The sequence below is a fragment of the Halichoerus grypus genome, chromosome 9 (assembly GCF_964656455.1).
Source record: "Halichoerus grypus chromosome 9, mHalGry1.hap1.1, whole genome shotgun sequence".
In the NCBI taxonomy this organism is placed as follows: Eukaryota; Metazoa; Chordata; class Mammalia; order Carnivora; family Phocidae; genus Halichoerus; species Halichoerus grypus.
The window spans coordinates 10,818,511-10,836,282 of NC_135720.1; the positions used below are offsets into that span (position 1 = coordinate 10,818,511).

General features: G+C 44.1%; 1 protein-coding gene across 14 annotated transcripts in view; it reads right to left on the reverse strand.

The window, feature by feature from the left end:
* Positions 1 to 10,285, reverse strand: part of ARID1B (AT-rich interaction domain 1B) — a 440,094-nt gene extending 429,809 nt beyond the window's left edge. For 6 of the 14 annotated variants that reach the window (XM_078054524.1, XM_078054525.1, XM_078054529.1 and 3 more), the window contains exon 1: positions 8,154 to 10,283. In XM_078054524.1, coding sequence (XP_077910650.1) covers positions 8,154 to 9,947 — 1,794 coding nt within the window. In that variant the 5' untranslated portion in view covers positions 9,948 to 10,283. Of the gene's footprint in view, positions 1 to 8,153 lie in introns of all 14 variants that reach the window. The other 8 variants (XM_078054530.1, XM_078054532.1, XM_078054528.1 and 5 more) reach the window with 2 other exon arrangements.
* Positions 10,286 to 17,772: the final 7,487 nt, after the last annotated feature.

The window sequence follows — 17,772 nt, forward strand, 5'->3', positions numbered from 1 at the left end:
CTGAGCCTCTGCCGAATCTCAGAGAAAATGGGCACTCAAGCTCACAAGTGAGTCAAAGTCTTACCAACTCCAAGCCCACGATCTTTCCATTACATCAGGATGCCTTGTAATACATTCGCATTCCCTCGTAAATCCTCATAATCACAGAAATAAACTAATAAACAACAAATATACCAGTTCCCTTACAAATATGTCTGCTTCTTCAGACAGATTCTTGCTCAGCAGTAGCAACGTTTTACATTTCTATTTCCAAGGTCATTTATAATTCATTGGGTAAAGTGAATTTATTATAAAAAATACAAACTGAAAGCAGAAAATTTAAAGGATATTAAAATGGGGTTAGAGCTTGATATATATATAAATATATGGTCACGGAACCCTAAAATTTGCTTCTTAAATTTTCAGAAATTAGAGGCCAAATTCTAGACAAATTTTAGAATTACCAGTCATTTCAAAATAAGGCTATGAAGTACAGTGAGTGGTTTAACTTCTAAGATGCTCAGCACAAAAAGAAACAGGAGATACTAAGAATTCTGGAACAGCCTCCACTAATCATCAATGCCTCGCTTTCTGAAAGGTTTATTTCAGGACCCAGAAGCAGTAGCTGAATTTACTCCTCAGCCAGCATACATTATCTAAACAGTTACCAAAAATACTCCAGCAATCCAAGTATCTTCCTAAATCTGAGCAGACTGTTTTAACTTTTCTCCAAAAGCCCATGTAATGTAGAAAACTGAGAAAAAGAAAAAGGACCATTCTATATAAATTTCAAAGTGATTATATTTTCCTTCTTTTAGCTATTATTCTTTGTAGTGGGATCTTTATTTTGCTGTGGCACAAAGCCAGTAATTGATTGGTAGAAATGGAAAAGAGTCACTAGCTCACATCAACCATATCACAACAATCTACAATTATTTGTTTTGCCAAAATCCACTCCCCCACCCAAAAAAGCAGGCCAACAGACTGCTGACCCACATGGTTGCTATTTGCACTTTGTTTAAATGAGCCAGTGCTAAGTCAACGATGCCAAAAATGCCATGCCCAGGTTCAGGGGGAGCCGGCTTTGGCAACAGTTTGTCTCCCTGAACCGCGCACAAAAGTAGCAGTGATCCCCACACCCCAGCTACCGGCGGTGTCCGGCACAGGGCTGATGAAGAAAATGGGTGCTTAATAAATATTTGCCAGTTGATCATCCGGAGCAGATACATACCTAGCCTACACCTCAGAGCATACACAAATGCTAAATGCTTACACCTTAAGAAATCATTGTTGCTTCCAAGTACACACTCTTAAATCACAGTACAGTTTCTGTGTCCTCTGTGGACTTCAGTGTTAATGTACACGACTCATCGTCTAAAGATGGAACTACATATCAGCATCAATAGCAGTTAAAATACAATTCCAAATTTTACACACAAAAAAAGTCTGTTTCTAAGACTAACCGGGATCTAAGAAGCATCCCTTTGCAGCTGCCTCTAAATTTAATTAAAAGACCAATCATCTTAATTTAGTAATTTTTCCACATACAAAGAATTTCTGCAGTTTTGCAGAGAACTACAAATTAAAAACATAAGGGGGGGAAGCACAAATTTGGGGCACAGAACACTATGGAAAAAGACACAGCATCACATGGATTTGCTCAGGCTTGGGGGCTGGGATGGCCCAAAACTTAAAACACAACTGGAAAAAAATTATCATTGTAAATTATTTCCACTAATAGTAGAAAGATAAAACCAGTTTTGAAAAGAGGCTAACATGCAAAAGATGAGAGAAGTAAAGGGGGGAAAGGATCACGCTAACAGTTTGTTTTCATGTCCTGTTATCTAACCAAGTACCAGGTTTCTCTCAACAAAGTATTCCAAACCTTTAAACAGAAAGTCTTCAAAAAGCTGCTTTTAAACTTTTAATGATCTGACAATGAAACAACTAACTTACACAAAACACATTTCCAAACAGACCAAACCTGGGAAGATGACCCCCGAGCTAGAACTGGGAGGAAGGAGTGGGGTAAACGCATGAGCGCGCGCACACACACAGACACGCACACGCATGCGCGCACACACACAGAGACACGCACACGCATGCGCGCACACGCATGCGCACTGTTAGGGAATATCTGAGGAAGGACTTACTAACAAACTATGAAGCAGCAAGATTGATGGCTCTAAAAAGATTATTTTGCTTACAATACACATTAATAAATAATACGAAGGTTTGACATGAAACTTTTTATTTCAGTTGGGAAGATGAAAAGTTCTGGAAATGGATGGGGTGATGGCTGCACAACGTGAGTGGACTTCATGGCACTGAACAGTACCCCTAAAAATGGTTAAAACAGTAAATTTTATGTTATGTATATTTTATCACAATAAAAAAATACATACGTATAATTTTTTTAGGCCTCCCATATTCTTGAAAATGTGGTCTAGGATTTTCTTCTGGATTTCATCAAATATGGCTTCCCTTCCAGAGTCACCTAATAAGTAATGACTTGTCTGATTCTCAAGTTTCATCTTTCATCAAGGCCCAAACGAGATGCTGAGAAGAGCATCCTCCAGAAGATGGTGAGCAGAAGCTGAATCTCGTTCAGTTCAAAAGGACTGCCTTGCTATGACAGATCTAGTCCAGATTCTGCTGCCACCTACCTAAAATAAGAGTGTCTATTGGTAAACCGGATATGCTTAACATTTTAGAGCTTTGGTCTCTTTCCGAGCAATAAATATCATTCAAGGAACAAATTAATTTCATCATTAGTTCATCTGTCAAACTCTGTAGCCTTCTAATATTCTTGGCACTGATCCATTCAGAAGTGGGTTTGAAAACTGCCTACTGGATCCTATTCAAATAAGTAAATCTAAGGAAATAGTTTGCTTAGAATTACTCCAAGTTAAAGTCTTTGAAAACAATATGTTTGCTGAAAACTTACTGTGGAAGCACTTATTCTACTTAGATAAAGTCACTCAGTCACTCAATTAGGGTGAATTAAGTTAAAACTACAGTATGCGTATACCAACAATTCCATTCATTCCTATCTTAGCATAAGGCAAAATAAGTGGATACTTAATGATACCTCAGTACCAATACCTGTATCATTTTCTTTCCATCAAAATTCTAAGAGAAAAAGTCACTAAAGTATACGAAGTTTTTAGATCAAAATTAATTCACTCAATCACCCAATTAAACCAAAAAGAGCCACTTAGTCTTGTATAAATAGCCTCCAAACTGTAAAAAGCTATACTGTGTGACAGTTCTCCATCTATGATATATATACACACCCCTGGGGGATAAGCAGTTGTGCCTCGTACTTACTTCTCCCCGCAGACACATGGAGAAGTCAAATAGGGATCCCTCAGCCTCAAGCACATGCACACGCACACGCGCACACACAGCAAGTACGTGGCCCTACTCTGCATATCCACAGAGAATCTGCACACATCTCCTGACGAAGAAAGACACCTCAGAAAAGGCCAGAGAGACCAACAACTATCCAGTTCCAAAGAGGCCTAGGACGTGGAAGTGGACGGTAAGTACAAAATTTTGTAACATCCACTTTGAAAATCTAATTACTGCAAAAAAAAAAAAAAAAGGAATTTGAGTTTTATTAACATTCCTTGTGAGCCTCCATAAATCTGTTCTTAAGTGATACACAACAGTTCTTTCAAATATAAATATAAGCCTCAAATTTACAAATCTACACACGGGCCAAAATGAAAGTGACACAAGTAAATTATTAGCTCCCTTTCCTCAATGATGGATCAAAGTACACAGATCTTTTAACTGAGCAGTGTCATTCTTGTAGTGAGAAAAACCTCTAAATTTAGGGCACTGGGCAAAAGCTAGTATAGTTCCCAGTGCATTATATCCAAAATTTACATGTCCAAATCAGTCTTCAAAATAAATAAAATTTCAGAGACTCCTAACAAATTTTAAATCAAACCACTCTCTTCCTATGAGAGAACAGGGTATAAGTAAGCGAAATGATCATCTTTTCAGTTTGCCTGTCATATTGGTATTTATCCTACAGAAATAAGTAAGTTCCTATTACATCAGAAGCCATTTTTTAAAGATATACTGTGCCCCAAATTATAAAGTAATAAAGTCCATTAATAAGAAATAGAACTGAAAACTCGACCCCATTCTCTTACACCTGTTTTCTTTAAAATGTGTGTCTGATAAAATTACCAAATGAACTTATGAGTCTTCCTCCACACAGTCTTACATTTTCAGAATTGGTCCTCAAACCAGAATTAATACTATTTTTATACCAGAGTGAAGATGTTATTCTCTCAATCCTAATGAAAGAACATGATAGTTAGAGGGAAAGTACATTAGTGTAAGTGTCTAAGGGTGACTTGGATTATTTCCATCTCCACAACACACTTGTGATATTTCTGATACAATATGATGCCGGGAAAAATGGAACAAGTAGAAAAAGCCCTGCCAAAAATTCATTCCTAAATACAGATAAAAAGCAAAACCAAAGAAAAAAGGGGGTTAAGGTTTCTCACTATAGGCCCAAAGTAAGAATACGATGTTCCCTGGAACATACTTATCAATTTTGTGTTTAAATATAAATATAAATTGAAGTGATAGCTGTCTTAAAGAGTAGTGATCTTAAAAAAAAAAAGTCAAAAGTAAGTACACAGAAATGAGGATATCCAAAGAAAACAATCTTAAGCCATGTATTTCATTCCAGGTAACCTAGGAAAGCAGAAGACTCTAAACATTTTTGTTATATTTTGTTTTGTTTTGTTTTGTTTTTTAATGATAGGCCTTTTCTATAACCACAGTTGCCAATTCCACCTTCTCTGACGACAGAGCAGCCAGCCAGCCAGCCATATCTCAGCAAATATATCAATTTAGGGCACAATAATTTCTTTACAAGATTTAAAACATTAGACAGGGTAAAATTTCATTGGGAGGGGAAGTGGGGAATGATGTTATGCTATAATGTATCTTATACAAATTTTAAGGTAATCAGGAACCAGTCTGTAACTTCCTGCTTTATAAGCCAGCTAGTCACTTCTTTTAATGGTAAATAAGGCTCTTTTTATTACATTGTATTATATTCTATAAAACTAAGGTTAAAATAGCATTAATGGAATTCAGCACAAATGTGGACATTATAAAATCTTGGTTACGTGAGTAGACCTCAGTACTCCTTTTGAGACTACTCTATCTACTTTATCTTAGAAAAAGCCAGTAACAAACTGTATCATAAAATGGCTTATTTCACTTTTTAAAAAGACCCCCCCAATACAATATACACATGTATTTTGTTTCCAATTATAAAAACATTTGCCACCCAATATAAACCATTCCTAAAATCAAAAATGAAACTAAATGTGCTAAAGCCACAAGAAAATTTCATCATTTAACAACGTGATTTAATAGTACTTTATGGCCTATAATTACATAGTAAATTAGAATTTTGGACAAATAACTATTTCTTATCATAATCATCATAACAAATACTAAATAAAAACTAGCCTTCCAAAAAGGAAAAAATATAAAAAAGATACATTCCACACGTTAAACGGCAAAGTACCTAAAAGAAATCTGTGAATCTAGGTCATATGCCCAGCATTTTTCTTCCCCCTCAAAAATAAAAAAGCTATTCCCAAGGGTCAAAATGAGGACATAATGGATTCACTCTCATTCCAAGAAAACAAAATACTTAAAATTATTGGTACCATTAAGAAATAATACTGTAAAGTAACAAGGACCTCCATCTGCCTCTATCATCCTTCCGTTCTAGTTTAACAAAGATGTGAATTTTAAACTATCCCTTTAAAAGCAAGCTGACAAAGTAAATCTTTTTAACATTAATTACATGGGTTTATTTACACAAGACTTCTCTGTGTTTTTACTTGTGTGAATCAAAGATAAAAACTGATATCACAAATTTTCTATCTAGAGTAGGAAAACATATTTTCATTAAAAGTAAAACTCCAGTAACTAAAGATTTGAAAGCAGTGGACACTAATGTCCTCAGCTAGGGATTCACAGGATTATCTGTTAAATTCAGTCCTGTATTCATTCTGACACGTCTCTCCTCTAAGATATGGTAATTATTAAAATACATCTTCCTGAAATAAATAAGCAGAGTAAAAACATATATTACAACCACTGTTAATTCCTTCCTAACAAATGAGAATTTTAAAAACTTTCACAGCATTTAAGATGTCTACGAGATAAAGATTATTTGGAAGAAACACACCCAGCACAGCTTGCATGTGATAGTTTCCCTAATACATGTGTAAGCACTTCAAAGAAGGCTCACATCACCGAACCTAACAAAATAATCAAACAGAAAAAAAAATTCCTAGAGCATTTCTATATTTCCAAATCAGAAGCAAAAATAAAATAATTTTTAGTGTTTCACAAGATTATCCATTTTTTCCCTTTGATTGTTGTCTACAAAATTAGTTTCCTCACTTCGTGATTTTTTAAATATTACGTCAATTTAACTACAATTCCTCATCCACAAACATCTTTAAACGACCAGAATTGTTAAAACACACGTTACTAAAAAAATATAGCTTTAATCTTGTTATATAGCTAATTAAGTATCACTGAAAGATACTGCTGCACCTCAGAACCTGGAAATTTTTAACGTTATAATTTTTAAATTTAAACTACGTGTGCTGACAATTCATTTTTTGCACAGTTTAATCTGTAAAGGGCACTTTCAGGAAGGCTTTACAAATCCAAAAATTGGTAAAATTCTTGGTTTAATTATTTTTCAATTGCCATATCCTCATCCTACAATCAAAGTCCGTGATATATGCAGTGTCCACGTTAAGACTGTCAAAGATCTGAATTTTGTAAATGCCCAACGTACTGGACACCAGCGTAACGATTTTAGTATTTAATCCTCTTATTAATAACTCTGATTCATAATAACTTAAGCTTTAAATAATATTCAACCTTACATCTGCTTGTAATAGAGCTCAGTTATTATTTGTGGCAAGAATTTTTGTGACTACTGCTCAGCACTTCTATTTACATCAGCAGTGCTAAATGCCCAATGGTGAGAGAGGAGCCAATCAGATGGCAGATTAGATGTCAACTCAGAGGCAGCTGTCTGGAGACTATTACAGCCAGTTTACCTCCACAATTCAAATTCCAAACCTTGCAAAGGAGATCAAGTCAGTCTTTAGGCTCAGCCTACGAGCAAGAAACAGCAAGAGTGCAGGACACTTCCTAATAACGCTGTAGGACCTGGGTGACAGCAAATTAAAGAAAATCCAAATAAATCCGATCCAAAAAGATCAATTTTCACTGGCCTGCTATTTTCCTGGACTTGCTGAATAAAATGTATGCCTGATCCATGATCAAAATAAGTTCAATTTAACCGGAACGCGTTCCTTTAACACAGCCTATCTGTTGAAGGTGACTCCCTTCAAGCAGCCTGTAAGCCAAATAATGGATTTCCTGGCTATTCTCAGGAATGAATCGATTTATTTTAGAATATTTTACCTCCACGTCGTTGTAAATTGGGGTATTATTTTTGCTACGAAGCATTCCAACTCACAGCTCGCATCGAGTATGTCTGAATAGCCGGGCAGAATTACGAAAAACACACTCGGTTGCCACAAAGCTAACCTATTTTTCCTGCCTTCACCTTGCAGGCTAAGAGGGAACGCGGTGTGGCTGGAGGTAGGACAAAGTTCCTCATTCTTTTCCCAGTTAAAGCTTATTGTTGGCGCTAACCGAGAAGACGGAGTCAATATTCCTCCCCAGACCGTACCGGCCCGGAGCGCCGATTTTGTTACAAAAGCCGCCCGAGCCGTTCCCAGCGCCCACACCGCTTCCTCGCGGCGCAGTCCCCGGCCCCGGACGCGCGGCTCCGCGCCCGGGGTGGGGTGGCGAGGCGGGGGTGCTCGGCGGCCGGCCATCCCAGCGCGCGTCCCGGTCCTCGGCGCGACCCTCTCCCCAGGCCCCCGGGCCCCGGGCCGCGCAGTCGGACGCCGCGCGCTCCCCAGCCTCCGAGGGAGGCAGCCGCGAGTTAAAATGGCTTTGGGCGCCTCGCCCCCGCCTCCCCCCCGGCAGAAGACGCAGAAAAAGTACGCGGAAAGAAAGAAACTAGGGCTCGAGGCGCGCGGCGAGGCCGCCGCGGCGGAAGCAGGCCCGGCCGGCGCGGGGGTTACCTGGGATCTGCCCATGGTCGGGCCGGGGGTGCCGGGGCTCATCGCCGGGTGGCTCCTTTGTTGCGCGGCCGCCCAGGCCGGGCTGGCAGCGGCGTACTGGGCGCCCATGTCCTTGCCCAAGCCCATGCCCGCGGCCGCCTGCTGGCCGCCCGCCGCCGCCCCCGCCGCCGCCGCCGCCGCCTGGGACTGGGGCTGCGACGGCGGCGGCGGCGCGCTGGGGCTGCTGTAGTCGGGGTAGCTGCCGCCGTAGCTCCTCATCATGGGGCTGGGCGAGGTGAGCAGCTGGTTGAGGGTCGGGGTGGCCCCCGACGGGTGCTGGTTCTGCCCGGCGAAGCGCTGGAAGCCCCCAGCCGCCGCGCCGGCGGCCGCCTTGCTGAGGCTCGCGGCCCCGCCGCCCCCGGGGCCCATCATCATGCCGCCGCCCTGCTGCCGGGGGGAGCTCAGCACCCCGTACCCCGAGGACGAGCCCCCATAGCCGCCGCCGCCGCCGCCGCCGCCTCCTGCTGCTGCTGCCGCCGCCGCGGCCGCCGCCACAGCTCCCGCTCCTGCTCCTGCTCCTCCTCCTCCTCCTCCTCCTCCTCCGCTGCCTCCTCCTCCTCCTCCTCCGCCGCCGCCGCCGCCGCCGCCGCCCGCGCTGGGCCGGCTGTAGCCCGGATAATGGTTGTACTGGCTGTTGGGGTACCCTTCGTGGGAGTTCTGCAGGGGGTCCATGCTGTTGGGGGCTCCGGCGGCGGCTGAGGCGGAGTGCATCATCCCCATCCCGGGGCTTTGTTGTCCGCCATGTTGATCAAAGCAAGGCCCAGTGCGGCCGCCGGGGCCGCCGCTAGCAGGGGCAGCGCTGCCATAGTAATTATTAAACTCCGAGACGGCCGCCGGGCCGCCGCCGCCGCCGCCACCGCCGCCGCCGCCCCCGGGCACGGCGACCGGCGGCTGCTGCGCGCCCAGGGCGCCCAGGCCCGGGTGCTCGAACCGGCCGCCCGCCGGCTCCCCCATCTTGGGCGGCGCGTCGTCCTCGTCGCCCGGCTTGCTCAGCAGAGGCTGGCCCGGGGGGTCGGCCTGGCTGCCCGCGGCACTGTCCTTGGCGCCTCCGTGTTGCGGCTGCTCCATGTCGGGACCGGGCTGAGCCGCGCCGCCGCCCGCGCCGCCGAGGCTGTTGTTGTTGGAAATGGGATGTTGCTGCTGCTGCTGCTGCTGCTGCTGCTGCTGCTGCTGCTGCTGCTGCTGGAACTGGTTTAGCTGCTGCTGTAGTGCGTGGTGGTGGTGGTGGAGGTGGTGGGCATGGTGGTGGTGGTGGTGGGCATGGTGGTGGTGGTGGTGCTGCTGGTGGGGCGGTGCGGCGGGGGCTTCGCCAACGGTTTTCAGTTTGTGGTTGGGGAGCAGCCCCGTCTCCATGGCCGAGCCCGGGCCCGACGAGGAGGAAGAGGAGGACGCCGCCGCCGCGGAGGAGGAGGAGGACAGCGCGGCGGCGCTTCCACCCTCCTTGAGAGTCGCCTCGGAGCCGCCGCTCTTGGCGCTGTTAGTGCTGGCGGCGGCGGCGGCGGCGGCCGCCGTGCTCGCGTTATGGGCCATGTTCAGTTCGTGACGGGGGTGCAGGGGGTGGTGGTGCACATTATTCAGGCCGCCGCCGTCGCCGCCGCCCCCCAGCATGGGTCCCGGTGCCGCCGCCGCGCCGCGCGCCCCCGCCTCCAGGTCCCGGGCCCCGGGCGCCGGCCGCGGCCCGGGGGGCGCCCGCCGCTCGCCGCTGCCCGCCCGCGCCCGCGCCGCCGCCGCCGCCGCTGCTGCCCGCGCGGCCATGATCGCCGCGGCGTGGCGAGGCCGGGCGGGGGGCGGGGGGAGACAATAAAACCCACTTTTTAGTCAGCGGCCCCTCCTGTGCGCATCCACACGCCCCGACGGGAATCGAGCGAGCCCCCTCCCCCTCCACAGGCCCCGCCGGAGCCGAACCGGGAGTCACGCCTTACGGTCTGGGCCTGTTCCCGCTGTGTGATTTCATGGTGAAAGTTTTTAGTTCAGGTTTAAATGAAACTTTTCTCTTTTCCTCTCTAACCCGGATATGGGTAAATACACGACTGACTGAGCCTGTCGGGCCCAGCATGGCATGAGAGGGAGCCGAGCGAGCCCGAGCAACTATTATCCACTTCTCTCTGATTACTCGTGTGCACTCGCAAAACGCGGACTGGACTCGGCGCGGGCCGCCGCCGCTGCCCGCCCGGCCGGGCGCAGCCTCGCGAGCAGCCGGCGGCCCCGGGCCGGGGGCTCGAGCCGGCTCCGCAGGCGCCCGGAGCGCGGCGGCGTGGGGCGACGCGAGGCCGCACTTTCCCCTCGTGCCTCGTCTCCTTGCCAACCGGCCGTTCGCGTGTTTGTTTTCACGTCTAAAAGGAACGATACAAAGGTGGAAAACGAGTCTGACGAGCAGACAAAAGAGGGAGAAGGGCAGGGGAACAAAGTTGTCTGTTGGCCTCAAAGGTTTGGAGGAGCCGACGGAGAAAGAAAATATTTGGGCAATCTGTGCGCAAAAGCACTGCCTTTCCCAGGAGTTATGTAATTTTTCAGAATGTTGGCCTCTCTGCCTTGATTTGGGGCCATCAGCGTAATTCCCACAACTTCTTCAAACTGCGAAATTAGGAAAGAGTTTAAGGGAAGGTTAGCCGCCTTCAGGCAGCGTGGTGCCCTGTACACAGCAAGTACTCAATAAGTGCTGAGGCTGACTGCACCTGCCCCAAAGATGATGTTTATATAACTATTTTTTAAGGCACCTCATATATGCGTGTAGGCTTATCAATGAAAACGCAAAAGCATTCCCAAAGGAGCATTTTTATTCCAATGCTCTTGTCCTCTCTCTAAAGGGAAAGTCTTCAAATAAGTAGCCTGGTGTGTTATGCTCCAACTTGCACATGGAAATGTAACTATTGGTGCCATAATAGTGACAGCTGAAGTTTATCTCATGTCTTCATAAATCTATACGACGCCTTTCATCATATTTCAGAGGTTAATGTGCACAATTAACCCTCTTGATATGAGTTCGTTTCTGAGCAATGTGAAACAAAACTAAAAAGAAATGCGTATTTAATAAATATAAAACCAATAGTAATGCAAGTTGGTCGAATCTAATCTTAGAGCAGAAATGTTGCAGACTTTGTTCTTTTAAAAATACTCTATTTTGTCACTTTATGGTGTTTTAAATTTTTTATTATTGTTAATTTGTCACCTGGTAACCTTCTGAATATCTTCAAGCAGGTTTTCTTAACCTAAGCAATGCCTCCACTTGCACTAGTATGGAACTCGTTTACATGGAGAGAAAGCATTTGAAACTGGAACTTTCAAGAGGTCACACGAGCTGAAATAATATATATGATTTTAGTGGAATATAGTTTTCTAAAATCATTTCATTCTTCAGCTTTTTTAAATAAAGATTAGTTTATTTTCACTGCAGTGGTTATTTTTATTTGCTTGAGCAAGTGCAAATATGTTAAGGACTAAATAGAAAAAGATAGGTGGGAAAAACTGGTGACTAATTGGTGGGGGAGGGGAATCAGGTGCACACCCAAGGGTCATTATAGAGTGTACAGACAACAAATTGCAATTCTATGCAAACAACTGGAAAACGGGTTGTATCATTGTGTGTAAGAGAGAATTACAGAACTGTAAGATGAATTCATGCCAAATCATTCATCAGTTTTTGCCAAGAGAATACTACATCTTTGTTAGTGTGCCTTTTTGACATTTTCTCCTGGATTTTCTCCCTTTATGCATTCAAATACATACTAATTATACGCAGTACACCACAAAAGTTGAATTTTTGAAGTTTTTCATATGCAAATATAAATATATGTCCGTTTTGTGTGTTTACACATATATTCTAAAATCAATTACATATTTATGCTTTTAGATATTTAGACCCAAACTAAATATGTACATATAATCATAAGAAAGCATTTTTCCAAACTGATGAAATATGTCAAAGTCAATTTAAGCAGGTGTAGCTATATCTTGTGGCTTATTTTCACAACTAATCCTGAAAGGGAAAATGAGTCACCAAGTTCAGCTCTGGCCCTTTTCTTAAAAATATTTTTCATATACAAAAATCATGGAACTAAAGATAAAAAATTAGGTACAGAAAGTCAAAATCTCTTTTAATCCCATTTGTTTGAGCAAGTCAACTAGAAGATTGGAACCAAGAGGCTCTGAAATAGAGGCCCCCAGCACAATGAAATCAGCCTGCTATAAAAGCCGACACATGCCAGTTTCTCCTCCCCGATGGCAGATGCCACACCCTAAAGCAGACAGAAGGCACTGCAGTCTGAAGGAGAAGCACAACACAAAGCCGGCAGGACTTGGTTTTGTCTTTCAAACCACAGAGAATGCTAAAATACCTTCTTGAAAGCATCCTTGCCGAAGACAAGTAGCAGGCTCCTATTCATTCGGCTTACAGTTTTTAAACACACCTTCTCAAGAAAACAAAATAAAAGCCTCTCAGAGTTTCATGTAAAAACCCATGACTTAATAGACAAAAACAGCAATTGTCAGGGGTCTGTTCGAAAGTGATGAAACAGGTCCCCATTTCACAAAAGCACAATTTGAACCATAGATGATAATTCTCTTGTATCCACTTGCCTCAATGATCCTATATGGCAACACTACATTATTGTTTCCTTTTGATGAAATAAGGTACTAGAAATTAACAGGTACATTTTTTCCTAATGAAGTCCTTATTTTTACACCTCTTGCCTAATTTCAAACAATAATGACAACTTTAATAAGTCACTCTAACCATAAAGTGACAGAGCTGAAGTCCCTCAAGCTGGGGAATGGCCACCAGGCCCCTGCAGCCAACCTCCCACCCACAGGTTGCCCTGTGCCCTCGTGTTTAGCCAGGAGATTACCCATTATTTTCTTAAACACTCCTTGTTGGCTACAAAAAGGATTGATTTGTTTGGGTTTTTTTTGGGGGGGGGGTTACTATATGAAAATACTAATATTTAAATACTGCTCCTTTTGAAGAAGTTTTAGGGGCCCGAATAAAAGACTCTTCAACTCGCCCACTTAAAGAGGATTGAGCCAGATGGTAGTTGAAGAATGCCACAGCTCTGTTCTTTTTGCCTCATCGTAGCCCATCATTCTGTTTGCTTTCAGATTAAGTCCCCTTTTACTCTTCTGGTTATTTATTCGATAACTGAAACTATCACGATTCACTAACCATCATATTTCTCAGTATTCTTCATGTAATTTGGAAGCAATTTAGAATAAAGCCCTGTCAAGGTTTTACAAATAAGAACTATTAAAGAATAAGGCTTTGGATACTTGCTTTCCTTTTAGATTTATGAGAAATGCGATGAATGGAGCTAATGGGATTTCCCTACTGATCTTGGGCAGGGACTTTAAAAAGCACTAAACAATTGTCCTTTTCACTTCTCTGATTTAGACATCAGCAGTGAATAACTGAGTAAATGCAAGATATGGGACATAGCATTTGATTTGAAACAACTATGCAAATTAACAGTGGTCCATAAGTTTAAGAGGCAAACAATTAGGTGGGATTTGAAAAAAAATCTAGGCAAAAATAATTTAAATAAATTTGGGGACTCTGACGAATAATAGCACTATTGTACTTAGTAAGAATATTATAGCGCGGATAATCAACCTGGATGGGAATAAATTACACTTACTTATCAAACAAATACATCTCGAGTCTACTTTTTGACATGCTTTGAGAATAAAAAGATAATTATTATCTTGGTCTTGTCCTCAATAGGGGAGATAAACAATTACCTTAGAACATACTCGGGGCTGCCCTGAAACGTCATAGAGGGTTTGGCCAATAAAGAAGCAAGCTCAGACTTCCCCACCCAACAACATTCCCTGCAGCTATTCCTTGTTGGCACGGCTCCCTAATCCTCAGTCTGGCACAGCTCTGACGTGACACTGGGAACCCACCACTGTTGGGGCTACACTTCCAGAACCTTAAGTCAAATTTACCATTAGGCTACTACAATTTCTCTCAAGGGTCCCTAGAAACATAGTAACATCAGTGAAATATATGAAGAAACACCTTATTACATTTTAGAACATTGTACTTTTTATCTTCTATTTGACCATCCACCTTTTGAATGGTGTGTAATAAGTATTTTTTATTACAGCCTAGTTTAGAAATTTTCTATAACTTTTAGATAAATATGTGTGTGATGACATTTCTTTAATTTTATTCCCATCAAAATCTCTTACTCGGCACCTACAGGTGCGTTTCAATACTCTCTCCTTCTACGATTATGTCATGTCGTATAATCATCTGTATGGCTTCTATCACTGATACCCTGCTATGTGGATAAGAACAATTTATAGATAGCTCCACTCTAGTTCTTCGTAAGTAACTACTTGGGAAGTAAACCTATTTGAAGTCATGTATAATAATCAAGAATACAAAGGGAAGTCATTTGGAGAGCAAAACACCTCAATTTTCTGGAAAGATTTTAGTGACTTATCTGAGGCCCTTCTGGGTCTTTCTCACGTGTGATTAATTGCTTCATAGTACACATAAACTTCTAAAATAAGACTACTCTTCAAGCACAATAAATTCCAAACAACTCATGTGCATTAATGTAGTGCGTGTGTGATTATTTTTTAATTTTATTTTATTTATTTGTTTATTTATTTATTTGGGGGGGAGACAAGCAAACTCCTCGCTGAGTCCAGGGCCCCATGCAGGCTCGATCCTGCGATCCCCAGATCATGACCTGAGCAAAAACCAAGAGTCGGACACTCAACCAACTGAGCCACCCAGGCGCCCCAGTGCATATGTGATTTTTATTTTACCCTGCTTATATTCAATTGCTTTGTCCCTAATCCATTAAGACAATCAGTGGGCACCTTTAAGGGTAAATTATTGACAGTGGCCTGATTGTTCTGGTAAGGGACAAAGGACTTGGTTATGTGCTTTCTTTCACAAGATGGAATTCACAAATTTCATTGAGAAATTTGTTTATCAGTGCGTTCCTCTAAGAACATCCAAGTTGTTAAGCATATTTTTTTTTCCTCTCCCTAACTTAAAGGAACTGTTCACACTGTGGCGTGTTGCTGCAGGCCTTAAAATTCAATCAGCTAACCTTGGCATCTTCTCTGACCCTCAGATGGCTCCTGTCTCAAGCCGCACTTCTCTCTGGTGCTGGTGACCTGCTTTCTCAAGGACTGTGTGTGTGAAGTTTTCCTTCCCAAAGCGTAACTCACAAGGAGCAGCTGGGAAGGTGGCCTCTTGGCTCAGCCCCATTCATTCAGCAAGTAACTCCCAAGTTACCACTGTGCACCAGCCCAGTGCTAAGTTCTGTGGCCATCACAGCAGGATGGGTGCAGGGAAGGAAAGGGGGGACTTACCACACTGAGTGAACCTGCTGCTAGCCAAATGGTCACACTAATAAATGTATAATTGCGCAGAGATAACATGCTCCGAAGAGACAGGGTTCTAGAAGGGCAGTAGATGAAGAAGCCTGACCCAGGCAGGGCAAGTTTGGCTTGGGCTCAAAACCGCCAAGTGAGAGAAAGAAGAGAAAGGGCATCCCAGACAACAGGAGGCCAGTGGGGCAGAGAGCCGAATGGGGCAGGTGTACCAGGGCCAGCTGCAGAGGTGGGGGCCTCCATGCTGGTTCTGGCAGCCCAATTCGGCCAGGGCTGGTATTCAAGAGCAGTGCTAAGTAACTGCTGCATGTGAGCATGGGGCTGACATGACTGCATCTGGGTTGTCACGGGACCCATGGTTCCCGGGAAGACTGGGTAGAGGTGGAGCCAGAGCAGACGGGAGGTAGAATGGGGGACTGTCTCAGGGATCCAGGCTCATCTCTCAGGCCAGGAAAGCCTGACCACCTCCATTTCTTGAGGTTCTAAGTGAATTATGATATGAAGAAACACTAAGGATCCTAAAAATTTGTTTATTTTAATGTTTACGTTTTTTCAATTTATTCAGCCTCAAAAACACAATGCAATCAAGGTGTGCTTTTTTATGCTTAGAAGAATTCTAGGACTTATTTCTAATTAATTCATAGTGCCCTACAGCTGTGTGATCTGTTAATAGATCACAAGTTTTTTTTGTTTTTTTTTTTTTGAAGATTTTATTTATTTGACAGAGAGAGACACAGTGAGAGATGGAACACAAGCAGGGGGAGTGGGAGAGGGAGAAACAGGCTTCCCGCGGAGCAGGGAGCCCAATGCGGGGCTCGATCCCAGGACCCTGGGATCATGACCCGAGCCAAAGGCAGACGCTTAACGACCGAGCCACCCGGGCGCCCCAGATCACAAGTTTTAAAACAATATGATGAAACCCTTTTCATCTAACCACTGTATCTGTAGGAATAAATGTATAACCTTACTTGACAACACAAAAGGCTAAATTGGAGACTCTGTAAATGGCTCTCTGAGTTAGCTGTCATGATGAAGCCTAGTCCAAGTGAGAGATGAGAGATGGAGAAGTTGGATGAGGACAGGAGGGTCCATGGGGATGGCAGTAAGTGAACTGACCCCAAAGAGTCCCCCCACTTAAGAATGTGCAGATTGTTAAATGCTCAAGGGCTCTCAGCCAAGGAGATGAGTGGGAGCTGCAATCCAGCCAGAGCCTTACTTGCCACTCATTGAGTCCTGGCACAGGACTGAGTCCACTAGAGGATGGGATGTCTTTTTCCAACTTACACAAAGCATAAATGCATGCCTGCAGTGACCCTCCGTGGGGCAGATGGTAAGGAGAGGCATGGTAAGACTTGGTAACAGTTCAGATGTGTGCATGAGGTGATGGATCAGGGCCTTACCTCTCACTTCTTTTTCCTCCCCCATCCTTCCCTGGCCCAATGTATGAAGCAGCGGGAAACTCCAGCTTGTGTCCCCACCATCCAGTCCCCTCCTCCTGTCCCTCTATACTACCCTAGTTTCCTCTATACCACTCCCTGTCCCCCCCACCCCTCCACTGCTCAGATAAGCCAACTTTGCTCATCCTAGAATCTCAAGCTGAAAACAGCTCAGATCCATATAGTGCAAACATTTTGTGACCTGGGAGCCTTCTCTCCTATCTAGGAAATTTGTGAGATTGAGATGATCCAGGGTAAACTCTTCGAACCAAATGCACAAAGTGGGTCAAGACACCAGCCCCCGGGGGGTGCCATGCTTGTTGCCCTCAATCTAAAGGACACCTCCCAGCTGTGACTACTTGTCCCCTGGAATTATGCGGTATGGCTCCCCTGATCCTCTCTATTTGCCAGAGGCCAGAGCCATCGTTTGTAGTCCCTGAAAGAAGGCACAGGAAGAAAGCAGAATCCTAGGTTGGGAAATTCCTGGGCCCAGGCAGTATTCTAGTTTGGCATTTATATGGCTTTCTGCCACCTTTCCACAGCTGCAAACCTTGGGGCAAACCACCTCGCATATCTGGGGGAGGAAAAGGAGAGGCAAGCCCTGGGGTTAGGGCAGTGTTTGGAGTACCTAGCACACCTTCCCTTCTTACTCACTCACTTCCCTATCTAAGGATAGGGCATCAATCTAGAAAAGGGAAAACCTCAGGCAGAAATAGTTGTATTTAAATCAACAAACCAAGCCACTTCTAAGCCGCTTTGAGTTTTATAGCTATGATTACTAAATATGTATTGCGTCT